The 27592-nt window shown below is 39.8% G+C and overlaps 1 protein-coding gene across 4 annotated transcripts in view; it reads left to right on the forward strand.

Annotated features, from left to right (window-relative positions):
- nek7 (NIMA-related kinase 7) overlaps positions 1–27592 on the forward strand; it is a 124446-nt gene that overhangs the window by 15551 nt on the left and 81303 nt on the right. For 3 of the 4 annotated variants that reach the window (XM_057840690.1, XM_057840692.1, XM_057840691.1), the window contains one exon: positions 24137–24226. In XM_057840690.1, the coding sequence (XP_057696673.1) occupies positions 24137–24226 (90 nt within the window). Of the gene's footprint in view, positions 1–23880; positions 24002–24136; positions 24227–27592 lie in introns of all 4 variants that reach the window. The other variant, XM_057840693.1, reaches the window with a different exon arrangement.

Genomic DNA, 27592 nt, shown 5'->3' on the forward strand with positions numbered 1-27592 from the left:
TTTGTTAGAATCGTTGTCAGGCTCCTGCAGAGCATGCTGATGAGCTGATCATCTGATTCAGGGTTGTTAAAGCAGGGAGACATGGAAAACAAGCTGGATAGGGGCTCTCGAGGACCGGACTTGGGCACCCCTGGTCTAGACCTTGCATCACGTTGTTCATAATCCTCGCATTTCTTGCGGTCAGTGGGAGCTGAGCGAAATGCTGCTGTGTACCACCAAAGCTAAGATCCCATAAATTGGAGTGTGGAGGAAGCCAACTGTCCCCTGTTGCTCTCTGTCGCTTTTGATTATCCACAAGCAAATATATCTATCCTTTGAGGATACGAATCCACTTTCACCATGATTACAAGATGTTAGTTTCCACTGTAAACACCACATCGGTGACTATGACAGTCTAAATTTGTCATGAGATGAGAAGAAAGCAGTATGAATTGGCAATCGTGAATAGATTGAAATAGAGGGAGAGGAATTTTTGTTGCGAGAGTGTCTATGGATGTTTGTGTCAGCGTCACCGCAAAAGAGCCTTAATGTTTCATATGGGATTTGAAGCACACCACTGTAAATTCGTATGAGAGTATATTGTTTTGACAGGCTGCTTTACACTAGATGGAAAGCCTGCGACATTGCCTTCTGTCTTGCTCCGTGTCTTCTTTCATCCCTTTCATTATATTTTATCTGTTTTTTGGGCAGGGAATGATCTAAGATGATTATGTTTTTGTTGATCTTAAAATCAAGGTTAACAGGATTTGCTGTTTTTAATTGTAACTGGTCAGCATCCGTCAGGTTACGTGTATACTGTACAGGGCTCCAGACTGCCTCTAAATGGTTCCATTTTGTCCCTAAAATTTGTTTTAGTTCCTCGACAATTGTCCCTGTCATTAAAACTATGCTGGTTCTGTTCATGTAGTTACATAGGTTGTTTAACGAAACCAGATTTCTTAAATCCCAAAAATATTTTAGCATGTACAGCATGCTGTGTTTGAATGGTTTGTGGCATGACTCCATGACTTTTTGGGAATATGTTGCTTCTTGTGGTAGTACTCATGCAGTTGCACTCAGACTATGAAGAAATAGTCCACTTCCAAGTTACCATGTAACTTCTTGAAGGATTTTCAACTAAATTCCCGACCAAGAATGGTGCACAATTAAAATTGTCTTTTTTCAGTCTTTCTTTGTTCACATTGGCAGCTCGGGGCAGGGGACAAATCACCCCCACTTTCCTTTTAAAGCGGTTGCACTATGAGTCACAGCAGCTTCTCATTTTGGCCTGGGGCCTTGAGACCTGGGGGTATGAATATGGAAGAAGGGTGTCATAATCGTCAACATCAGAGTGTCTCTTATGATTCCCAATGGTAGGTCATGTTTATTCTTGAAAATGTTACCGATTTAAATTCTCTGAACTGTGGCACCACTGTTGTTTATGACTGAAACTGCAGTTATTGATCACTGATTGTATTGTCTTTCAAATGGTACAAATGGTCGGTCATGGTTCGGTACATACCTTGGTACAGGGGTCACAGTTTGTTACGGTTTCGGTACAACACGAAAAATAAAAAGGCTTTTTATCACAGCATTTGAAAGTTAATGTTTTTTCTATAGGCTAAAACTAAAAAGCAGTTCTTTTAAAAGTGCAAAATAAATAGAAAAAAACATCAAACCTGTGAATTTTTGTTTTTATGGTTCCAACATTATTTAATTCACAGTTATGCTAAAACAGACAACACACCCATTTTTGTTGGGATCAAATTAGGTTACAGTTAAAGTCAGCTAGCACTCGCCAGCCTGCAACCTTGTTAACTTTTTTTTCTGAAAATAAGATACTACCATTTTCAATGTTTGAATATGCACAGTTCACTGTAAACCATTACCAATGAACATATACTCCCACGTGGGATATATTTTTACAATGGGCAAAAGAAAATAAAAAGTGCAAATCGTTCCAAAACTGAAAAATCATGTTCTGAAGTAGTGCAAAAATAAATTCTCAGTGTTTCAATTACTTCAGCCTCGGGCGAAATAAACATTTCCTGATTTGAGAATAGTGTAGCGTCGTTAGCGGAACTGCCAGTGCCGCAAAGGTGTGGCAACGCGACGCTCCTAATGGTGTGATTCGAAGGCACAAAGACTTGCGGGTCAACTGACGCCACGATTGTAAGTAGGGGTGTGACAAAATATCGAAATGGTGATCTATCGTGGTACTTTGTATCCCAAAAGGTTATCGATATGCTCCTGTTAAGAATTGAGATATCGTTTTAAAAAGGTGTCAATTTAAAAAAAAAAAAAAAAAAGGCTGCCATTGACAGTGCTCGGCGCCCAATCCATTTAGACTGGGAACGTTCGTTCATTCAAAACCAGAGCATTCACAGTCATTCGGTCCGTTTTTCGGGGCATTTACAGGTCACTTGCTGTTCATTTTAAGGCATTTACAGTTAAGTTTGAGTCACTGCCTATTACAGCTGGGAATCTTTGGGCACCTAACGATTCGATTACGATTACGATTCAGAGGCTCCGATTCGATTATAAAACAGTTATTGATGCACCCCCCTCCTTTTTTTTTGTTTTTTAATGTTTTGTACATTAGTTCCAAAATTGTTCAAAAATACTCTCAGGCTAAACCAAACTACTATTTCAGTATCAAGTTAACATATAGCAGTAAACAAATATACAAAAATAAAATTAATAAATAAATAAATTAAGTAATTTAATGTTGTGAATCAACTGTTAAAGTTGTTAGAATTGCTCCCGTTATTCCATAATTTCCCTTTTGTCTACTTAGAGTCAAGTCAATATTTTACCTATTCAGGAGTATTTTAGATAAAAAGTTAATTAGGTTTGCTTGGAAGGTTCGGTACAACAGCCTTGCAGGGAAGTGTACTGCTTTAAGATGGCGACCGTTTACTAACGCACGCATCTAGCTTTTTGTAGGTGTGCTGCTAACGCTACCGAATCTATATTGTATCTAGTCCTATATAAATGATATCTACCGTAACATTATGTGGATGTACTTTGTAGCAGCTTTTCGGCAGCAGTCAGGTATGTTGTTGTGTTTTTTTTATCTCGCGGCATGAGTTGAGCTAGAGCCGTGAGTTGAGCATTGGCATTACCCGAGGGGCCGGGTAATGAAAAGCATGATGTTTAGCTACTCTCGCTTCGTTCCTCATTGACCGCGCGGTGCGCTGAGTGTGTTGTACTTCCGCTTTACTTGGCATATTTCAATAATCGGAATTTGGATGTTTGTGAATCGTTCTCGAATCTTCCACGGCCGAATCGCAAATAATCTAAGAATCGGAAATTTTGCACACCTCTACTGCCTATTCATTTGGGTGATTCCCAGGTCACTTCCTGTTCTGTAATGCAAAATAAACAGGAAGTGACTCATAAAATACCCCAAAATCAACAGGAAGTAACTGAAAATCAACAGGTAAATGACCTTAAATGGCCAAATATTACCTCATTGCTGGCATTTGCTGCCACTGACGGCTATAGACGTTCAATCCGTTTGAAGTGGAAGGGATGGCAGCGAATGAACGAATGTTCATTTGCGAATGAATGAATGTTCATTTGCTGCCACCCTCCCAGTTCAAATGGATTGGATGTCTATTAGTGATAAACTCATTCCAATTCAGAGCAGAAGCTTGTTTTTCTGGTTATTAGTTTTTTGCAAAATATCCTAGAATGATTTTCTAACCAATGTATCGATAATTGTTGTATCGCCATATCGTCAGATCATCGTTATTAGGGATGGGAATCGAAATCCGATTCCAATTCAGAACCGGTTCCGAGTGTTTCGAGGCCTCGACATCACAATGAAAAAGCCTTAACGATCCCTTTAACGATCCCTAAAGACGCATATTGCGTCGTGACGTGTCTTGTTGTCCAGACGCATCAAACTAGCATGGCGCCAAGTAAGCCTGAACGATATATTGTTTAAACATTGCCATCGCGATGTGCGTGTGCGCAATAGTCCCATCGCAAGCACGTGCGATAGTTTTTCTTTTTTTTGATCCACATACGCCTCACGTTCTGGTCTGCGCACAGCCTCCTACCCTCCCTCTCCCAGCCTTTTGATCCTCTCAGTCACTGCGGCACAACAATGGCTTTGATCTGGCCAAAGAAGCAGACTTCACACGGGCATCTGTCAATCATCGTTTAACTTGTTAAACAATTGCAAGGAAGCCGCGCTGGAATGAATGTGTGGACTGTGGGGACGTTGGAGACATTTAAATGCCAGAAGTGATCATGAGGAGTTTGAAATTTCTACATGTCACTTCAACGGTCACAGCTGAAGTAGATAAACAGAAGCATTTAATAAAGCCAAGCATTTATCTGCTACAGTACTTTATTCTTGTTCAAAAATGATTTGGTTGGACAGTTATGTTTAAAACTTATCATAATTATGAAATTTGAAGTGCTTAAAAACCATTTATTTATATACATTTTTTAAATCACTTTGGGGGGGTGGGGGGAGTGAGAAAAAAACATGTCTTATACACGGTGACCCAAAAAAAAGTTTACACTGCCATAATACAACTTAAATGCCATGTTTATTCAGTTTAGAATTAGAATTGAATCACAAATGATACATTATTGTAAAGAACATGTACAGTACACTCTTTTTCAATGTGTCCTCCCTTAAGTGTCACAACAGCCTCCAGGCGCCTGTGGAACGCTTCTTTATGTAGGATGCTGTCATCTTTTCCCAAGATCTAACAATGGACCTCTCCAAGGCTGCCACAGAAGTTTGTGGCTTCTTACAGGCACTGTCCTCCACAGTTGCCCATATGCTATAATCCAGGGGATTGAGATCTGGACTCTGGGGTGGCCACATATCACCTTGTCAATCAACTTTTTGGTCCGCACAGATCGGCACTTCCAGACCCAGGTTTTCGTGAGGCTGTTCCAATATCTTTCAGCTTCTTTTTAACTTTGTAGACTGCACATCTGGATATTCTCAGATTTGCTGCAATCTCAGTAGGTGTCAGACCGGCACGCAGCAATTCAGGTACAGCTAAAGTTTTCTTCATTTTCAGCAGAAGCACAGGAATTGTAGAGACGAGAGATTACCAGCTGCACTGAGTGACCTTAATGAATCACTTAAGCATGACAACCTATTTAGATATGTTTCAATGGCTTTTAAACAAGCAGTCAACTGAGTGTAAACTTTTTTTTGGGTCAACCTGTATATATCTCTTTCCAATGCTAAATCTGAATAAATACATTGGGCACAAAAAACACACACACAAAAAAAAAAAAATTAAAATGGGGGTGGGCTACTTCGCGGTTTTTCACTTATCGCGGCAGGTTCTGGTCCCCATTAACCGGGAAAAACAAGGGATGACTGTACACTGTGGTGATCTAAAGTCTTTCCAAACAGCTATTTAAGTCATCTTGTGAAAATATCTTGAAAAAAGTATATATAATTTTTAAAAAAATATCGCAATATAATATCGCAATATATCGCAAACCCAAAAAAAATCGCAGCAATAGTTTTTCCAATATCGTTCAGGCCTAGCGCCAAGAACCACTCGCTCCAAAGTTTGGCTACACTTCACCAGGAAAAAGGGTGAAAATGAAAGGTTAAGATTGTTTAGCACGAGCGTTGCCGCCGTAAACATAACAATGACGTAGGTTCGAATGCTCGAAAGTGTGTCTTCACTTCACGAGGAAAAATTACAACAAAGCGACTTGCAGTCATTGCGAGATGGAAATAACTGCATCGGGAGGGAATAGACTGCACTGTCTCACCGAGACGCTAAGGCTCAGTCCTGGCTATACAGCTAGCTAAACTCCCAAATGACGATGCAGAAGACGTTGGTATAATTTGCTGACTTTATTCAACCATCACTTGAAACTAAAAATAGAAATGAAACAAATCAATTTCGTCCCCAATAACAAACAGGTTCGCATCAACGTAAATCAGCGATGATTAGCTGCTAACACAGTCATAACAAACAGTTAGCATGCGTTCGCTAGCATTAGCACATCGTTTAAACCACTACACAACTGGATTTAAGTGTCCGATCGCGAGTGGAAACACACAACAACGACACAGAAGATGATACATACAGGCGTTGGCTCTGTGGATATTTTACAAACATTAACAAAGAACGTAGGCTCGTGGCAGTGTTTCCCTTTCTCACTAACTCGCTCACTGGCTTAGATGCGCATTTCTTCTTCTTCGCGCTCTTCTTCGCGTGAGGAAGTGCAAGGGCGCCACCACTTGAGCGTGAAAGTGCCATAAAAACTAAAAGGCATGCATTTCAATATACTGGTAAATAAAAACAGGGGTCCCCAAACTACGGCCCGCGGCTCCATATTTGGTCCGGCCCCCTGAACAATTCCAGAGAGCATTTTGAATTTTTTTTTTGTTTTTTTCTCCCTCAGTAGTGTTATTTATTTCCTGGCCTTTTTCAGTGAACAACTCAGAGAGGGTTATTTGGTTATTATCTATTTAATTAATAGTGCTATTATTATTTATTATTATTATATTATATTATTGTTTTTATTTTATTTACTTTTGTTCCGTGAAGAATCCACAGAGGGTTATTTGATTGTGGCTTTCTGAAAAACAATAATTTTTTTACATTTCGCACTCCTGCAGTCGTCACACTTTTTCTGTTACAAACTGACCCCGGCCTCTCATCAGAGAAGGGAAAAGTTATTTGGCCCTCACAGGAAAAAGTTTGGGGACATTGCCAAAGGCAGAACAACGACCTATATGCCAAAATATGCCAATATTTTTTATTTCTATTAGAAAAATGTTTCAGTAAATTGTTACACATTCTTGTGCATTTGCCACTTATTGCCACAGTTAACATTGAGGCTTTGGGCCTCTTTTGACCTCATTGTGAGTTTGTAAGGTTGTGACTTCTGATTAAACAAACTTGATGGCAATCAAAATGTTTGTTCTTCTTTTCCCCGAAATTAGAATCGATAAGAGAATCGATAAAGAATCGAATCGTTAAGCAACATCGATAATGGAATCGGAAAATCGTAAAAATCGTATCAATTCCCATCCCTAATCGTTATAGTGAGCTTTGTATCGTGTATCGTATCGTGAGGTACCAAGAGGTTCCCACTCCTAATTGTAAGGAAACGGTAGTTTTTGAATACATGACATGGGTGGGTGTGGTTTAAAGAAAGTCTGTAAAAAGTGAATCCTGTGATTACTTAAGGAAAGCAAAATCCCTCCATTATTTCTTGCGAGCACTACAATGTAGAATAAATACTCTTCAAAAAGTGTATGTAAAACTGCATTTGATAGTTCCCACTGTATACATTTGCAGTAACTTTCCTTGTAGTGATCAGTTATAACTTCTCTATTCTGTTTTTTCGTTGTTGTCTTTTTACCATAATGTCAGTTGTTGGTTTAGGTGCATTACCTCTACCATCCCCTTTAGTGGAGGAGAACTAACTCCGACATGGATTTACTCAAATGTATACGCCGTCTGACTGCGTGCACTGAACCGTGACTGTATGGGATGAATACAAACACCGTTATACTTTTAATATGTATGTGTTTGGGGTGTAGCGGTATACGAAAATCTCGGTTCGGTACGTTCCTCGGTTTTTGAGGTCACGGTTCGATTCATTTTCGGTACAGTAAAAAAACAAAATGGAAAATATAAATGTGCTAGTTGTTTATTGCACATCTTTGTGCTTTCAACAATTAGAACATTAGCCTATACAAAGCTAGGATTCTGCTCAAAAAGTAGCTGGTATTTAAAGATAATCCAACAACAATTTGCCTTTCAGACCCCACGTATTGTGCGGCTTTCTTTCTGAAAGAAAGAAGAAAAAAGAAGTCCTGTGCTAAAGAGAAAAGCAATCCCAATGACAAAGATTTTAACATGTATTTTACAAATGAAATGCCTCAATGAATCATTATTTTTCTTATGAACAGTTTTCAAAAGCTTTATTGGTGGATTTTCTCAAGTTAAAGCGCCACACAGAAATTAACAAATTTAATTGTGTAAGGAGGATCTGTGTATTATTCCTATTATTTAATTACAGGTGGTTTAGCTCATTTCAATCTATTTTATTTAAATGGTCTATTATTTATTTTATTATGTGTTTATATTTTACAAATGTGATGTAGTATTCATTTATATTGTATATTTTGTATTGTATAACTTTAGTTCCTACGTGAATATTAGTTCCTAATTGTTTTGTTGTGGTAGGAGGGTTTTGTATTGAACACGGGGCCGTGTTGGTTATTATTATTACAGCAGTAAATCAACAAAGACAAGTCAACTGTTCCCCGATCTACCACTCGAGATCTGATGGACTCAAAAGTAGGTTACGATAGCATATTAGTTTGAAAATCGACCAGATCCACCGTATTTTTACACGAGTGACTTCCAGTCTGCCCGATGCTAGCTACCGGTAGTAGTATTGACGCAGGAGGGTCGCGTCTCGCGTCAGATAATAAACTCTGCTGTTCTTTTCGCGTCTTGTGTCTTAAAACCTTTGACCAAATATGCATGTTTGACACAGCTCCTGAGAGGCCAAGGTGCGCAAAGTAGAAACAGACATGCAGCCTACAGGTATACCTGCATGCACAAATACTATTTTCTTTTAAAATTTGATGGGTGCAGTCCTAGTCACGTGTGCGCTATTGTCCGGAAAATATGGTACTTTATTTGTAGAAAATACGTTTTTAATCTTGAATTGAAATTGGACGAGGTCCTGCAGCACTCCTGATCTCTCACGGCATACTAAATATCTGCGGAACAACGGTTGGAAATCAGTCACTGACCAACACGTGTAGATGATTGGTTATTCATAGATTTTGGCAAATCTTTTTCATTATCATTACCATATTGTCTGTTGTCATACATCCAGTATTTTCAATGATCTGTTCGCCCTCCCCAGTCTCATTCCTTCTCTTTCTGGGGGTTTTGCTACCTGTGGCCACCACTCGGCCTCCTCCCTGCCTAGCCTGGCCCATCGTCAACGGGAGGCAAGCAGCCTGACTCCCTCTGAGCAGCAGGAAGCTGCAGCAGCAGGGGTTAGGCTTGTATGGCGCTGCCGGCTGTCTGTCAGAAGTCCTGCCAAGCCAAGGATGAGAGACCTTTGCTCGTGTGGTATTGGGGTACAGAATAAAAATATTTTACATCTGAAGGCAGGCATGGGGAAGCAGTCACAGTGTGCTCAGATTGTAGAGCAGTGGTGGAAAACAGTGTGTGTTACTGTTTATTTACATGCTTTTCAATGTGTGTTAATTTAGGAATCAAGAAAAGTCCAACAAAAAAGTAGAATGACTTTAATGAAGTGCTACTTCAGGGAGTGGGTGTGTGGGTGGAGGTATGCAGTATAGATTTAGAAGTGATCCGTTTGGTTTGGTGAATTTACAGCTACTCTAAAGAGAAAGCCTAGCTGGACGTCCACCTAGTTCGGGTTTTTTTTAACAGTGAATATTTAACATTGCAGTGCAGTGCGGGACTTGGTTGTAAACAGCACTTAGCAAGCGGCGTGACAGCATAAGCCTGTGTGATGCTGGGCCTCGATTCGGAAGCCCATCAGAAAACAGCAGACAAGTAGGACGCATCTTGAAATTCTGATTTGCGAAAAAGGCAGATGGCATGGGCTGGTGGTGTCGCACTGTAAGGAAAAAACACCAGGATTCCCTGATGAAAGCAACTCCTGCCTGCTTTGAACAGTGAGTCTGTCATGGTTTGTGTCTGCTGTGTGGCTGCAGGGTCAAACTGTGATACGCAACTCCTGGAATTTGTGCTTTTTAGGTTTTTCATGTTCAGATCAACTGAGGGGAGTAACAGTTGCGGGTGGGGGTGGGGGGCAGGAAGTCTCATTAATATTAATATTATAATGTTTGAAGGAGGCAGGGAAGACCTCTCTGGTTCAGCTGCTTTCATCCCCCGTTGTGTTTTGTAGCTTTTTATTCTGTCTTTCCTCCTCTGTTTTTCCTGTAGCGCTAAGTAGTTCTATTGGAAAATTTGACAATCATTGCAATGACAGCTCATAGCCAAGCCTGGTAATTGAGATGAGAATTTTACCGAAATTACATGAAAAATATGGCAAAAAACGAATTATTTTGATACCTTTAATTTAAACCAGTGCATTATAGTATTATGGGTTTATGGTAGAATTTTTGGCCATTACAACTGAAAACATCAAAATGTAGAAAACAAATTTCACACTCAAATCTTGCAGTCTTTTGCCAGTTCATAGTTATTCCATCTCAAATAGGTTGTGACGTCACAATCAGAAATGACAATCAGGTTTAGGTTTCAAGTGCTGCGCTAGCACATAGACTTCCTCAATAAATGGCAGGACGGTCACACAGGGATAACAATGCGTAGCATGCTTGCAGACGTCAAAAATTTGCAGCTCGTTCTGGTTGTAATGTAATGTATGTAATTTGTATGTAATTTGAGATTTTTCATCACTGGGACAAACAACTATGCGATGTAAAAATGATTTTACTGCTTTCAGAATGTCATTTTTTTAAAGGTTAAATAAAATATTTGTAAATCATCCAGTATCTCCACATTATGCCGAGTCATCAAGCCAATCCTCCTTTCCCCTTCCTTCAAATCAATTAATCAGGACCCCTATACTGATTTTTAAATCAATTAATGAGGGGAAAATGAACTGAAACAACTTTAAACCATTTAATGTTCCACATTTTCATGTTTGTACATTTTCTGCCTTTACTTCGCAAGCTGTCCTTTTTTACCTAGAAGCCCTACTGCGATCTTGCAGGCAAGCAGAAGCCCAGCCCTGTGGTACAGAATGTCACATTGAATATCCCGGTGCCAGAGGTGATTAAGCTAATTTGGTGGTCACTCAGTGACATGGCTAACAAACAAAGCCTTTATTGGTCCTCGAGCCCTGCAAATTCTGCTCTGCTGTGCAATGCCCTGCTTTGCATTGTGAATACCATGAGTTGCTGCCTCCCGGCACTAAATGCAGCCTAATGCCCAAGGATATTTGTGCAGATGTGGATATAGATATATGGTTGTTCAGAAAATAGAAGAGGTAAACTTCCTTAAGATTTCAGCCTTGTTATGTGACTGAATTCATTACTGTGTTTTGATTTGGTGTTGTTTCATCTTGCGGTGTTTTAAAATAACTTGGGAATAATTTTAACTGTTTCGATATTCTGTGGTACCTCGACATACGATCGCTTCGACACACAAGCTCTTCGACATCCGTTGTAAAATTTGACTCGCCATTTGATTCTACATCTGATGACATGGAAGTGACCCATAAAATACCCCCAAATCAACAGGAAGTAACTGAAACTCAACAAGGTAAATGACCTTAAATGGCCCAAAATTACCTCATTGCCTGGCATTGGCTGCCACTGACAGCCATAGACGTTCAATCGGTTTGAAGTGGGAGGGAAGTTCAAATAGATTGGACGTCTGCTAGTGATAAACTCATTCCAATTCACAGCAGAAGCTTGTTTTTCTGGTTATTAGTTTTTTGTAGAATATCCTAGAATGTTTTCCTGACCAATGTATCGATAATCGTTGTATCGCCATATCGTCAGATCATTGTTATCGTGAGCTTTGTATCACAAATCGTATCGTATCGTAAGGTACCAAGAGGTTCCCACTCCTAGTGAGTGGCTTCAATGATGATATGGGTGAACGTGTCGTAGCTGCCACGTTCGGTGTTAAAGGGTTAAGAGGATGCTCGCCACGCTAGATTTGATGCTAAAGCTAACGCAACGAGTTACATGATCATCCAGCACAGACCTTCAAAGGATAAAGCAACATTGCAGATTCTCTCTTGACAAGATATGAAAACAAATCTTACCATGTGTTTCAAAGCAAGCAAGTCTGGAGCCTGGAGAGCACAGCGAATCAGTTGGTGGGGGGTGCAGCACATCACATGAGTGACACACCAAACAGTGCTACAATCAGTGTTGTTAATCTTACTTTAAAAAAGTAATTAATAACAGTTACAAATTACTTCTCCCAAAAAGTAATTGCGTTAGTAACTCAGTTACCTGAATGTAAGAGTAATTAGTTACTTGGCAAAGTAACTGGTGATAATTTTCATGTTTTTTTTTTCTCCAAAAAAAAACAAAAAAAAAAACAGGTCACATAATGTGAAGTATAAAGGTTTTTTTGGGACAAATGACCCTAGCCCAATTCTTTACCCTAAACTTAACTAGACACGGGGGTGTTGCGGATATTGCGATAACTAGATAGTAACCTTTGCTATATGTGGAAGTCATTTAATGTTGTGAATCAAACGTTAAAGTTGTTAAAATTGCTTCCGTTATTGCATTAGTTTCCTTATGTCTACTTTTGACATGTGTAAGTTTTAAAACTATTTCATCATTTAAAGATAGATTTAAGTCAAGATTTTGCTGATTTAGGAGAATTTTAGATAAAAAGTTACTTAGGTTCGCTAGGAAGGTTCTCTACAACAAAGCCCTCCTGAGAAGTCTACTGCTTTAAGATGGCGGCTGTTTACTAACGCATCTAGTTCTCTATTATACTTGTTGCTAATGCAGCTCTGTCTGTCATTTGCATCTAGTTCTGTCAATATGTGATATCTACCGAAGCATCATGTGGGCGTAGTTTGTAGGCTATCGGCTACAGTCAGGTATTATTGGAAGCACCTAGCATAGTAGCATCGCGTTTGCAACGACGTCACCCTCCTTTGCCTCCTTCCCACTCCTGCTCTGCTCTCTCGTCTCCGTGAGTCCGTCTTTCTCAGACTTTTCTCGCGTCAGTCAACCAACATAGTAACGCACGCCTTTCCATCCTCAGTAACAGTAATGGCTAGAGGTGTGCAAAATTTCAGATTCTTAGATTATTCGCTATTCGGCCGTGGAAGATTCGAGAACGATTCACAAACATCCAAATTCCGATTATTGAAATATGCCAAGTAAAGCGGAAGTACAACACACTCAGCGCGCCGCGCGGTCTTCGGGACGCAATGAGGAACGAAGTGAGAGTAGCTAAACATCATGCTTCTCATTACCCGGCCCCTCGGGTAATGCCAATGCTCAACTCACGGCTCTAGCTCAACTCATGCCGCGAGATAAAAAAGAACACAACAATATACCTGACTGCTGCCGAAAAGCTGCTACAAAGTACATCCACATAATGTTACGGTAGATATAATTTATATAGGACTAGATGCAATATAGATTCAGTAGCGTTAGCAGCACATCTACAAAAAGCTAGATGCGGGCGTTAGTACACTGCCGCCATCTTAAAGCAGTACACTTCCCTGCAAGGCTGTTGTAGCGAATCTTCCAAGCAAACCTAATTAACTTTTTAGCAATTTTAACAACTTTAACGGTTGATTCACATCATTAAATTGAATGTAGTTTAAAGCTGCTGATACAGAATGGGGACTGGAGTTTTTTTATTTACTGTTATTTTTGTATATTTGTTTACTGCTATAGGTCAACTTGATATTGAAATAGTAGTTTGGTTTAGCCTGAGAGTATTTTTGAACAATTTTGGAACTAATGTACAAAACATTAAAAAGGAGGGGGGTGCATCAATAATCGTTTTATAATCGAATCGGAGCCTCTGAATCGTAATCGTAATCGAATCGTTAGGTGCCCGAAGTTTCCCAGCTCTAGTAACGGCGTTGCCAAGATGAGAAAAGTAATTAATTAGATTACTCACTACTGAGCAAAATAACGCTGTTAGTAACGCCGTTATATTCTAACGCCGTTATTAACAACACTGGCTACAATGCAGGCTAACTACAATAACAATAAGAAAATGTCACACATTTTGAACATATGACGGAAAATATGGTGCATTTTCGACTCGTTTTCGTCTTGTCAGACGAAAACTAGCATTTGTCTTGTTATGTTTTAGTTTCCCAAGACAAGTTTTTAATCTCCAATGTTTCCCTCAACTGAATGAATGTTTTCACTCCTCTACAAATCAGATCATCACACACATCTTAGATCGAAATGCACATTTTGCAACACATCACTTCTTTATTTATTCAGTTGGCCTTATTCATTTTCTGTGATTGACAGTATAAATTGATTTTACCTAAGAAAAGACTTGTGCTGCCAGGCTGCATTCATCTGGTATTGTGCATGTTGGTCATACTTCTTTTATCATTAAAATTGCAGTTTATCTTTTACAAGCTTGTATGTAATGTTTTTTTTTTGTGTGTGTGTGATCATTAGCATCCTCCTCTGCTGCCACCCCCCTGCTTGTGGAATGAGCACATCAAACGTTATTGTGTATGAATGAAGCTGGCTGGCTGACTCCTGCTTTTCGCTGTAAGACACCTGCTGTATTGATTGACAGGCAACAAAGAGCCCCTCACTATGCAAGTGTTGTCACTGCTGCTGTAGAGTGGGCAGGACAATAGAGCAGAGAGGTGGCCTGGGCTTTTAGCCACGTGCCAGCTCATGTTGATAATAAAGCACGTGCAACAGAGCACAGAGGAAGATGAAGAGGATTTACTGACGAAGAAGGCGACTTGAGGGGGTGACACCTGTATGTGCTTGAGTTTTTTTGTCAATGGTGAAAATCCTAACAGGAAAGTAGGAGATTGAAGAGAATACAAAAGTGCAGGTGCACACGTCGCTGCAGACTTCGACATAGGAGTATATATTAAGGATGGAAGGTCAGTTTAAAATTTAGCTGTGTATATGTAGCTGTGTATATTGCGGTTAGTGAAATACACTCTAAAGCTGAGAGCTGTGCTAGTTTTGTCTGGATGGCTGAGAAATAAATCAATTCAGGCCTCACATGAAGCCCAGGCATTTTGTGCTGTGCTGTTTATTTCTGCAGTAAAAATAATCATTAGCCTATAAAATTCCAAAAGTGAAAAATGTAAAAGAGGCATATAAATAGTAGGTGGCACGCAACATTATGGATCTCTGGCCTTGTAGTCTCCCTAAGGACCTCAGTGGTTTTCTTTGTCTTGATTCCCTTTTTGATCAATTTGCTGTGCTGCCCTCAACAGCGGTAGAGTGAAGGTCTGAGTTATGCAAACAAATCCAGCATTCCATTTACAAGAGACGTAGCTATTAATTCAAATAATCCAACTTTTGAATAATTTCATCTGTTTAATGTCAGCCCTGCTGTTTATTTCTTATGTTTGATCGCCTGTGCTGAAAAATAAGCAATATGTAATCAGCTCCCTGATCTTTTCTTGCTTACTTGGCAGGAATTGGAAGACATACTGTAAGCATCTAAAGTGTGTTTAGCTGGCTTTGCAAAGTGAATTTCTAATATTTCGTCATATTTCTTTTGTTATGGATGAAGAAACTAAGTTTCCTCTTTATTTAGTATTACAGAGTTTTGGGCTTCCTCAAAAACTCTAGAATGGCTGACATGCTGAGGTGTAATTGGTGTTCTGCTTTTCTCGCGCTCATTCACTGGTCCAATGTCGATGAGTGTTGCACATTTGGGCTAATGAGTTGTCATCGTGATTAAAATGAATTGCAGAGTATGCCGCTTTTGTAGTATCTAGACCCCTCCATCATTAGTGGATGGCTTCCTCTTTTTCTGTATCATCAGTGTTCGTCAGGCAGCGGATTCATTCGAGGCCTGGGGTTGGCTTTCATGAATACAAACTCAAAGGTTTCTCCACTTCTTGTAATCATGGACACCACTCTTCTAGGCCTTCCACTGTCGTCTTCCGGCTCCTCAAAGGTGCCTTTGATTCCTTTACATCTTAAACTCGGGCCGGATAGTGTCACTTTATGTTTCCGCTCTTTTTTAACTATGCAACCCAGCCCCACTCCTCACCCCATTTCGTGTCCCTTTCTTTTCACTCGGTCTTAAACACAAGCTCATCAATTTCTGTTTGTATTTTTATGCCCCCGATCGAAAGCTGATTTAGCACTCCTTTATTTTAAGGAGCTTACTGTACGCTTTGTTTCATCTATGCCCCTCTTCTAGGCTTCCTTGATTTACCTTTCCATAATTGACCGTCTCTCTTTGTGTTCCTTCTTTCTCTATTGTACATGAATAATACAGAAGGGAGGAAATGAGGATTTAAGATGAGCTAATGGCAGTGAATACTTCTGTGGCAAACAGTTCCACAGTCTCTCACAAAACCAGGAGCATTTTATGGCTAACAAGCGTTTTGCTCTTGGTGTTCCCCTTTGCCCAACTGCATTTATGCTGTGGCCAATCCCCAAATGCTTTACCCCAATCAGACTTGATTCGGTTATGAATTTTCATGGACATTAAGTTTACCAACATAGCATATAATGTATGCTTATCTGGTTGAATTGGGAGAGTTTTGTCTACTTTAAATGTTTGAAAAAAATATTTTTTTTAGGTTTTGCAATCCTCAACTGGTTTTTGTAATTTCAAAAGTGTCATTCTCTAAGGAAGAGCCCCACCGCTTTCTTGCAAGCATTTATTTTTTTACTATAACAATCTTTGTTTTTCATTGAAGTGTTGCCTTGAGGGACGAGTAACGTGTCATATGCATTTTTCGAGTCGCTTATTCAGCAGATTTTTTTTTTTTTTTGCTTTGACTACTCTCGCAAACTTGAGGTATGTGGTGTATGGTAGGGCTGAATGATATTGGAAAAAAATTACATTTTTGGGGGTTTGCAATATATTGCGATATACAGTATATTACAATAATAAAACTAGAAGAATTTTCACTAGATGACTTAAATAGCTCTGGGAAGACTTTGGTTGACTCACTATATTTTTGTCTTATTGTCTTGCCTTCAGTATTTTATTAAATTGTTTTTCCTGGGTTTCCCCCTTGTTTTCCTCATTTATCCTTGTATTCTTATTTTTTTCTTTAAATTCTTTAAGCAATTTATCATATTCCTCATTATAAAAATGTGATCATAGTTTCTGTAATTTTTTTTATTGTTACCGATTTAAGGTGCTTCAATTCACATTGATTTATTTATTATTCATTTATTTAAGAACTGAAAGTGAAAAAAATTGCAAAACCGCGATATATGATTTTATTCTTATAATACCATTTAATCCAGGCTAAGGGGGTTTATCTGTGAATGATGAAGATCGCTGTATATAAAAGGTATACAGGAAGCCATGTCTTGGCACACTTGCTGCTTTTATGAAGCAAACCAAAAGCACGCGTTCAAAAAAAAATAATCGCACACCCTGTGATAGGAATATGGTGCATGTGGGACATCGCGATGGCGATATTCAAACGATACAGTGCCCTCCATAATTATTGGGACCCCTGAAAAAGATTTTAATTCAAATAATATGGGACCTTAATGGAAAAAATGAGAAAAATCCAACCTTCAATACAAGTGCATTCATTCAGTGGGGAAAAAAATCCCACATAAAGAAAAAAATATTTGACATCAAATAATGTGTGTCACAATTATTAGCACCCCTAGTTTTAATACTTTGTAGAACCCCCTTTTGCCAACAAAACAAGGTCTGGGGACTGAGATGGCCATGGAAGGAGCTTGATTTTGTGTCTGGTGAACCATTTCTGTGTAGATTTGGCCATATGTTTAGGGTCATTGTCTTGCTGAAAGACCCAGTGACGACCCATCTTCAGCTTTCAGGCAGAGGGCAACGGATTTTGATTTAAAATGTCCTGGTATTTCAAAGCATTCATGATGCCGTGCACCCTAACAAGGTTCCCAGGGACTATGGAAGCGAAACAGCCCCACAGCATCACTGACCCACCCCCATACTTCACAGTGGGTATGAGATGCTTTTCAGCATGCGCATCTTTCGTGGCACGCCAGACCCACTTAGAGTGTTTGTTGCCGAAAAGCTCAATCTTGATCTCACCTGACCAAAGCACACGGTCCCAGTTGAAGCCTGGGACCGTGTGTATTTTTTGTGTGAGAACAAGATTGAGCTTACAATAAACTCACCATACTTTGAAAGCAAACACTATAGCAGATTCTTTGGGTTTTTTTGTTTTGTTTTTGCCACGCACAAATGAAGCTTACTGTCAAACGAAAAATAAAGCGAATTAGGCCTTGGGTATTTAAAACAACCACATAACTTAAGACTTTACCTCCGCTCCCTTAATGCAACTAGTAACAAAATGGGAAACCCTTAAAGCAACATTTTGTGATGTTTATATTGCTGCTTTGCTTTGTCATTTCGATTTGTCTTGCAGAAGTGAAAAATTGAACCGCATTCTGAAAAGTTTGTGATATTTTATACATTAAAGGTTCAGTGTCATGAATGTCATCCTCATTTTTTCATATTATTTTAGCTCACTTAAAATAAGTTTATCATTATTTAGGTAGCTTAACAATGATTTGCAGGATCTTTTTGTGGTGCACAAATAAAATCTTCCATTGCAGCCAGAGATAAATGTCTGTAATTCTTGTCTCCCTATCAGAACCATTTTTTGACCATGTGAATAGAATTCACATTAATAATATGTAAAAAATGTCTTTTCTGTTTTTTTTTTCATTCTATGTTTATTGGTTACTGATATAAAAGTGATGATAGATAAAGCAATTATCATTCAATTGACAACAGGGTGTCCACTTTTTTCCACCCTTAGCCACATAAAAAATACTGCATCAACGAGGTGGAGGACACTTAGGGGCCGTTTACATAGTGATGCTGCAACACCTAGACGCAAAAATTGTGTTGCGGAATGGCCACGCCTTTATATGGTGACAGCGAAAACGGAAGGCGAAGGCACAAACCTTTGATTCCGGGCTGCAAAGTGGAAGGATTCGATTGTGGAGCTTGCTCCACAACCATAAAAATGGAAAGCTCTCATGCCGATGACGTCAGCACTCGCACACTTCAGTTTGGGCGTGCGCAGCGCTGCTACTAAACATTAAAAACGGCAAACATGGCGGAACGTTGGCTTTTACTCATTTTATAATATTTTTAAATAATGTAAATATGTTTAATGTTTCCATTTTTGTGCCTTTTGGAGAAAAAAGGAAAAATGCCAATGCTTGGAGTGGGCCGGTATGTTGTCTTCAGGGCTGAGGAGGTTGTTGGTGTCAAGGAAGTGCATCGTTGGCTGTCGTGTTGTAAATTTGCACTGGTCCCTAAGGCCTGGCATGAATACTACATTGTTTTCACATGGAATTGCAACATCGTTCGAATGGAGACGGAAGCATATAAATGCAAATATGAAATTTGTTGTATTTTCGGAGCGTCACCATGTAACCTGCCCCTTTGACATTCTTCAACAGTTTACAGTAAAACCAGCTACAGGTAGTCCCCGGGTTACGAACTAGTTGTTCCTACGCTGGCGAAATAACCCGAATTTCCACATAAGTCAAAATGAACCCTTTAAGTACCTCGAAACACCCCCTAAATCTTAAAATAACTATCGCAAAACATGTATTATACATCATATTAATTAAAAAAAAAAAAAAAAGAAGATACTGTACATACCATCAATACTGATAAGTGGCTGGATGAGACACTGTTACGCAACTAAAAAAAAAAAAAAAAAAAAAAAAAAAACCGGAGACAAAATGGCGAAAGAGACTCCAGCGTCGTAAGGTTAAATTCACGCAAGTCGTGTACGTCATTACCCAAGAACCGGTTGTAGTTGGTTTTCGGCTTGCTGTTCTGTCTTACATGCTCCCATGTTTGCAAAATGCGAAATGTTTTCTGATTTCCCACTGCTGTACCCACAACCTTTTCTTCCACATGACAGAAATGCTGGTAGACTGGTACCTCATGTTTTCACTAGTCTTACAGTAACCACCAAATGAGAGGATATTGTGTGGCCACAATAGTGAGTGTATGTTGCAATGTTAATTAGAGGTGTAAGGTCTTTTATTAAAAAAACATAAACTAGTCACCTACTAGACTGTAACTGTGTATTTAACCCAGTTGATTGGGAACTTATTTAAGTATTGGGCTGTTTTGGGTAGAGCAATAATTCAACATGACAGACATAATTGATCGTCTTATCATCGGATGCCAAGCTCAAATGCCCTCGGGTTATTTTGACACAAAGGCAGGCAAGAACACAAGAGATTTAAAGAGGAGTCATGGTGCCAGCTTCAATCTAGCGATACACAAATCTCAAGTGCAAAGAGTCAAATGGCAGGCAGTTAGCCTACTGGGATAGCAATTGCTATATGCTTAATTATGTTAATACTGGAACTTTTTTTTCATTTTCTAGTAAAACATAACCCAACTGCCAGTTTTGCACTAGCTACCGTAACATTAAGATTAAACATCTTTAGCCCCGTTCAGACACGCCGTGAAGTCCAGTCATGTGACTGTTGGTGTTCCTCCAGACGTTTTTGATTGATTGACTGATTGATTTTTTTTTAACCCTAAAAAATTGCTATCCATCTTAATAACAAGAAATCCAGCGGGATGCACTTGTTTTGGTATGTTGTGGAAAACAAGGCAATTATTGTTGTGACGTCACCCGAGGTGAGGAGCTGAGCCACACTATGGATGACTCCAGTGAGGCATTTTCAAACACTGGATATTTCTTGCAAACTGACTTTTCGGTGCAAACCAGCTCGAGTCACGATGAGAGGGATGTTGTGCTGTGCAGCGAGAGTAGTTGGGGGTCAAATTACTGTTTGCTGTTGACAAGATTTGAACTTTTGGGAGGTGCTTGTTAGCATTTCGTGCAATGTTCGTATACCAGGCAGGCACACTTTCAATGACGACTGTGTCAAAACTCTTGGACTGCTTGGAAGTGGTTGCACAAGTCTGAAAGTGTCCAAGCCGGGTAATTCCTGGTACATCTCCCCATGTCTGAAAGCCATGCCACGAGCAAATCCCAAGTCACTTTCCATGGGAATTTAGTGTAATATAAGTCTGAAAGGGGCTATAGTCTTCCCAGCGTGTCCAGTTTGTCCCAGTTTGGAAGTTACAGCCATAAAATTTGATTTTATTGATTGTTTTCTAAAATGAAATTTTTTTATAAGTCTAAACATTATATATCTTTGTAGTGCATTCATTTATAGGTTCACCATAATTTGTATATCATTGTGTTCTTTTTTTAAATTTAACACTACTTCCCAATTTAATTGGAATTGGGATTCAGTTTTTCTTTCTGGGTTTAACTGCATGCTGTAGTTCATTGGATCCGCACCGATTGTCTATAATGTCAAAATTTTAATTTTCATTTGGTCGCCTTTACTTTAGTGGAAAAATATGCAGTGTATGTTGGTGAATGAATGAATGAATGAATTTATTGTCATTGTCATCATCATCAAAATCATTGACAGTTTCAGAGTGTGGAATTTTACCCGAAGGAAAGACGAAGACAGACAAGGAAGACGGGAAAAGCAGATGCTTTTACATTTTGTAATGCTTATATCGAATACTTTGATACAGTGGGGCAAATAAGTATTTAGTCAACCACTAATTGTGCAAGTTCTCCCACTTGAAAATATTAGAGAGGCCTGTAATTGTCAACATGGGTAAACCTCAACCGTGAGAGACAGAATGTGGGAAACCCCCCCAGAAAATCACATTTTGATTTTTAAAGAATTTATTTGCAAATCATGGTGGAAAATAAATATTTGGTCAATACCAAAAGTTCATCTCAATACTTTGTTATGAACCCTTTGTTGGCAATAACGGAGGCCAAATGTTTTCTGTAACTCTTCACAAGCTTTTCACACAGTTTTGCTGGTATTTTGGCCCATTCCTCCATGCAGCTCTCCTCTAGAGCAGTGATGTTTTGGGGCTGTCGTTGGGCAACACGGACTTTCAACCCCCTCCTCACCCCGTGGCGTCAAAATGATAACAAGAATTGTAAGCAAAAATCCCAGAACCACACAGGGGGACCTAGTGAATGACCTACCGAGAGCTGGGATCACAGTAATAAAAGCTACTATCAGTAACACAATGCGCCGCCAGGGACTCAAATCCTGCACTGCCAGACATGTCCCCCTGCTGAAAAAAGAACACGTCCAGGCCCGTCTGCGGTTCGCTACAGAGGATTTAGATGATCCAGAAGAGGACTGGGAGAATGTGTTATGGTCAGATGAAACCAAAATAGAACTTTTTGGTAGAAAGACAGGTTCTCGCATTTGGAGGAAAAACAATACTGAATTGCACTATACCCACTGTGAAGCATGGGGGTGGAAACATCATGCTTTGGGGCTGTATTTCTGCAAAGGGACCAGGACGACTGATCTGTGTAAAGGAAAGAATGAATGGGGCCATGTATCGAGAGATTTTGAGGGAAAATCTCTGAGGGCATTGAAGATGAGACGTGGCTGGGTCTTTCAGCATGACAATGATCCCAAACACACAGCCAGGGCAACAAAGGAGTGGCTTCGTAAGAAGCATTTTTAAGGTCCTAGAGTGTCCTAGCCAGTCTCCAGATCTCAAACCCATAGAAAATCTGTGGAGGGAGTTGAAAGTCCGTGTTGCCCAACGACAGCCCCAAAACATCACTGCTCTAGAGGAGATCTGCATGCAGGAATGGGCCAAAATACCAGCAACAGTGTGTGAAAAGCTTGTGAAGAGTTACAGAAAACGTTTGGCCTCCATTATTGCTAACAAAGGGTACATAAAAAAGTATTGAGATGAACTAGTTCGTTAGAATAATTGAGTAATCTGATAAGGAACATGAAAAATCAAAATACCTGAGCTGAGACTCAAACGGTATACAAAAGTTGTTGTGATGTACAAAAGAACAATTGGCTAACTTAACATAGCAAAAGTCTGCTAGCTTGAATGCTATAAAACTTTTTTTTTTTTTAACAATGCTCTTAACAAATGGTTCAGACACGTACTCCCACAAAAAGACTGCTAAATATACCCATAAACTAAATGACGAATGCATTAAAAGAACATTAACTTAAACAAAAACTTGGCTTATGTTGGTCTTAACATGGAGCAGCTGGATTCAGCCATGTGAAATGAGGCAGACTAGAGGGCTGTGTTTGCACCCAAATCAATCAAACTAAATGTAAACACTTTCAAAATAAACCATTACAATGGCACTTTAATTAAACGAAGCAGCAAAATTTAATTTGAATCCTGTTTTATAACCGAATACTCGAGTTCATCGAGTCTAGTCCTCACAAATAAAAAATTTAAAATTTTGGGTTTGTTTCGGGCTTGGGCCTGCAAATCAAGTTGAGCTGGCTCGGGCTGAGTGGGGCATTAATATCTGTGGTTTTTGGGTCGGGTCGGGCTGGAATTTTTTAGGCCCGATCTTACTTCTTAATGGGACATTTATAATGGGGCATAAATGCATTTACTTGGCCCGGGTTGACTCTTGGCACATCTTGCTAAGGCCGCTTGCTTTAGATAAAAAGCTTGTGGCTTAGTTTCCGAATACACTGATATTTAGTGTTTTTGGATCTTTTAACCTTACTCGCTCCCAAGCACAGTCCCATCCGTGTGAACAAAGCGATGCGTTTGAGGGCTTGGGTAGTAGCAGCAGACAGCATGAGAATGTGAGCAAATATCTATTTTTCCATGAAAAGCCTAATATTATGATACAGATTATACCATATGGATACCAGCAAATTGGGGGACTACTGTGGCATATAGTACATTAGTATAAGCGGAAAAACTACATTTGAAATTTGATTTTGGGGAGGCTATGAGTACAGGTAAGACACACGTGTCGGGTGACACGTTGGAATTATAATTAATATACAGCATATTGTGTCTAAACTTACTATACTTTTATCAAAGGCTTAAATGAATTAATTTAGATAAAATTTTATGTGCATGTCTATAAAATAATGTTTACGCTTGTTGGACTATCAACTTATGGTGGACCACCTCTGATAATATTTGTCTACTTAGGCTGCCTGCCAGAACATGCAATTATGCAGCACCCTGGCATACACTCTTATCCAGTGCACTCACCTCTGCGTGACCTATTTTCTTAGAAAACATAAAAATATATGAAGCTGCTTAAATGTTGGTAGCTATAACCAGAAATTCCCATGAAATAAGCTTCAAGGCAAGCCACGGTTATGTAGTGTTGTAGTGTCATTATCTTTGTTTCCAGAACATTTGATGCATGCTTTAACGCTGCATGGTGCAATGTGAGAGGGATCCACAGAGGAAGTGTCGGATTCACTGACGTGACACTGGATCCAATTCTGTTGAAATCATACACCCACTGCTCGGTTAGTTGCTTAATTTAAGAGTTTGATGTGGCGAACACCTCTGTTGATTTTGGTTTTTGCTGTGAAAAATTACCCAAGAACTTAACTCTACTTCATGCTCCTGTTGTATTAACCATTGCTTTTATTTCTTCTCAGACGGGAAAACGGATTCAAGGCCTTAACACCATGGATATGGACGCTCAGCCACAAGGACAGCAAGCCGCCGTGCCAGTGTTTCAACCACAGGTAGAAATTTGACACAGTCTTTGTCTTGCTTTACTTGTAGACCATATCATGCAGAGATTTTGTAGGGGGTGTGGGATTTGTGGTGCTAAATGTGTTGAACGTACAGTATGTATTTTAATAGAATTTAGTTACATCAGTGTGATAACACATAGGAAGATGAAATAGTCACTCTAAAATAATAAACACACTGTTGAATTTAAACTTATCCGACTGTCAATGAAACATAATTATTAAGCAAATAACAGCAAAATCCATGGAATTACTTATTATGTGGTGCAGCTGCACCTAATGTTGGGTGCATATGCCTGTTATCAAGATTATTCAATAAATTATGAGTTTCTTTTGCTATTTAAATTAGACTTCAGTATTAATTCTGCTTCACATTGAGCTGTCTTGCCTCAGCATTTCCTGTATGATACTCCTTTCTTTCAATCATGCTTCAGATTGTAAGAGCAATTGTATGAGACAGGCAGCAGTGGATGAATACAGAGTTGTTTCTATTGATGAGAACTCTGGAGCCTGGCAGACCCGGGCCTCCCTGCATGCCTCTCTCGGTTCGATAAACTAGTTGCTGTTGGATTTTACTACCGTCCTTAAACATCAGCGCTATTGATTTTTTTCCAAAAGGATGTTTTGGCCTCCATAACTATTGAATAGACTTTAAACAAGGATGTTCCTATTAATGCCCTAGAGTAAATGTGGTTTTGTTGCAAAAGAAACAACACTAAAAATAGGCCCTGGCTGTTGTTTTCCTTGTGTGTGCAAGGGCATTAGAACATTAACATTAGAATTGCCAAGGGAGTCAATTTATTCTAAGTTTTGTAATTGCAAAATTAAAGATAATTGGGTTGCCCACATATGAAACTCAAGATAAAAGCTCTAATGATTTATTTGACTTTAGGCAACCCCCCATACACACAAACACTAGATCATCTACAGATCCCCCAGTTGTTGATTATGCGATCTTTTTTAGCCTTAATTTTTTGTCTCACTGGTTTTCAAGCTATTTCTAATATTTTTCATTGGTGTTAATTCCAGTCCTGCACTTTGTGCTAATTTTATTCTGTTTTTAATGTTGCCATCTGAACTGCTTTCACATTTGTTGGGAGTTAAAGGATTGGTTAAAGACAGTGAATTACATCGCTGACTAACCTGCCTCCAGACAAATGCATTTAAACAAATCATGTATCTGTTTCCCAAGGTTCAATATAGTGGGTGGTACCATTCAGCTGAAGAAATCTATGCAATGAAGGACATTCTGTCTTGCTTGCAATATATCATAGTTTTTCTCTGTCCCAGAGGTGTGATGTACAGTATATGCATAAGGTAAACGAGATGAAGCTTGTAAGACTTGCATTTTTAATGGGGCATTTGCTCTTCATGTGAGTAGTGAGGTTGAGTAGTCCCCCTCCACCACTACACCCTTTTTCCTATGTGATTTCGATCGTCGCTGCACGTTTTGACAGACGTAGATCTGTCTGTAAGCGTGAGACAGAGTAGTGCGGTTTTGGAGCGGATTGAGAGGCGAATGAGAAGCACCTTTGGGCTGAATCCTAGCATTTTGGCTGCCTGGTTGGCTCACTGACTGAGGATGAATATTGCATGGTGCCATGCTCAAGGGGGCAAGTGATGGGTGAGAGTGGGTGTGAGCCCATCTGCCTGCCAGTCACTGTCTCTTCCTGTATTTCTCATGCTCTTTGGCGTCTACATGCACGTTAATCTATATTCAAATCTACAGTATTTTAAAGTGCCCGTGACAGCATAAAAAAATCTTAAATAGCATTATTATGTGAATTAGAATCATAGTTTGAGACGATTCAGCTATATACAACAATTTGGCAAAGTGCAGATGACGTGAAATTAGTCTTTTAATTCGCCGTTTAGCCCTTGACTGTCATTATAGCACTCTAGCGCCCCCAGCTGGAGGATGAGGTCGGCAGGGTCACGATTTAAACTCTTTCAGAATTCAGCCCATTGAGGGGGAATTATTCAGAACGAGGATAATGCGACGGAGAGAGCAGCAAAATGTCATTGTTTCAATCTCTCCAATATTTTTACAGGATGTTATTTTTATCTCCGTATTTTTCCCCAATTGCAAAATAAATGGTATGGCCATGACAAATAAGTCTTTGCGCTACATGGAATATGAAATATTAAAAATGCATTTATTCAGTACGACATGGCAAAATAACTCCATAATGGTCAAAACTGTCGACTTCTTGCACCTCTTAAATGATATTTTATGCCCCCGGAGATAGTCCGGTTTTTGTCATTTCCCCGCCCCGGCTTCAGAGAGCGTAACCAAACCAGGAGGCGTGACAGCTAGCCGACATGCAAACCCGAACCGAGCGGCGTTTCCAAGTCTTATTCTCGCCTTTTGAAGCGAAAAAATGACACAAAACAAGCCCGGATCATGTCACACGGCGGCAGGGTTGTCGATTGTCTTCACATATCGGCAACCCCCCTGGAGGCAAGCAAGTTACAACTCGTTGTTCCCCTGCTGCGGGCAGGAGAACTCGTTTGCCAGGGAAGCAGCTGGAGAATGACCACAGGACAAACTGGCCGACGTCGGAGGAGCGCCAAGCTGCCCGAGCCCATCCAGAGGAGAGTGGTCTATTGCCGGGCACACGAAGAGGGCAGAGGGGGCTAGAAGTCTGGACGATATGAAAAACCGCACGGGCATAAGCCGAGTATAGTGCTCTCATGGCGGGCATGCGAAGAGGACCAATGGTGGTGCGCGTCAAACCGTTGGTTGTCGGCCGAGTGGCCTTCTCTGTGGTTGAAGAGCATTGTCAGCCACAAAATGCAAGCCACCTCTGTATTAAAACGTGTGCCATAAACCCAGTATTTGACATAATGCGAAACACGATGTTTACTCACTTCTTCCTGAGTCCAGTTGTCCCACAGTTGTCGGACTTGCCCACATGCCTCTTCCTGGTGCAGCAACAAAACCCTGCAGCACATTTGGCTGGCCAAAAATAAACCATTTAATCCGCAAAATCAGCTGAATCCACAGTCCATCTGCATGCTATATGCTGCAATGCTGTATTGTGAGATGCTGACCCGGGCGATGTCACATTCACATTTGTCCTCAACCCGAGACCGGAGCCGGAAGTCACTCATTTTCATGGCCGGGATTCGTTGAATAAATAAAACGATCGCTTCCACATACATCCCAGTGGTCCGTTTCATTCAGAAGCATAAAATAACATGCGAAATATGAAATAAACATGCTTTTTGGTGTCATAAGCAGTTTAAGGTGGGTGTGTTTTAGTGGTTCGAAAGAAAACAGGAATAAAGGTTGCACATGTAACTTAAAGTATACTGTATATGCAACAATCAATGTTGTACCTGAGTTCAAGGAAT

This window comes from Corythoichthys intestinalis, chromosome 7, assembly GCF_030265065.1.
Source record: "Corythoichthys intestinalis isolate RoL2023-P3 chromosome 7, ASM3026506v1, whole genome shotgun sequence".
Lineage (NCBI taxonomy): Eukaryota > Metazoa > Chordata > Actinopteri > Syngnathiformes > Syngnathidae > Corythoichthys > Corythoichthys intestinalis.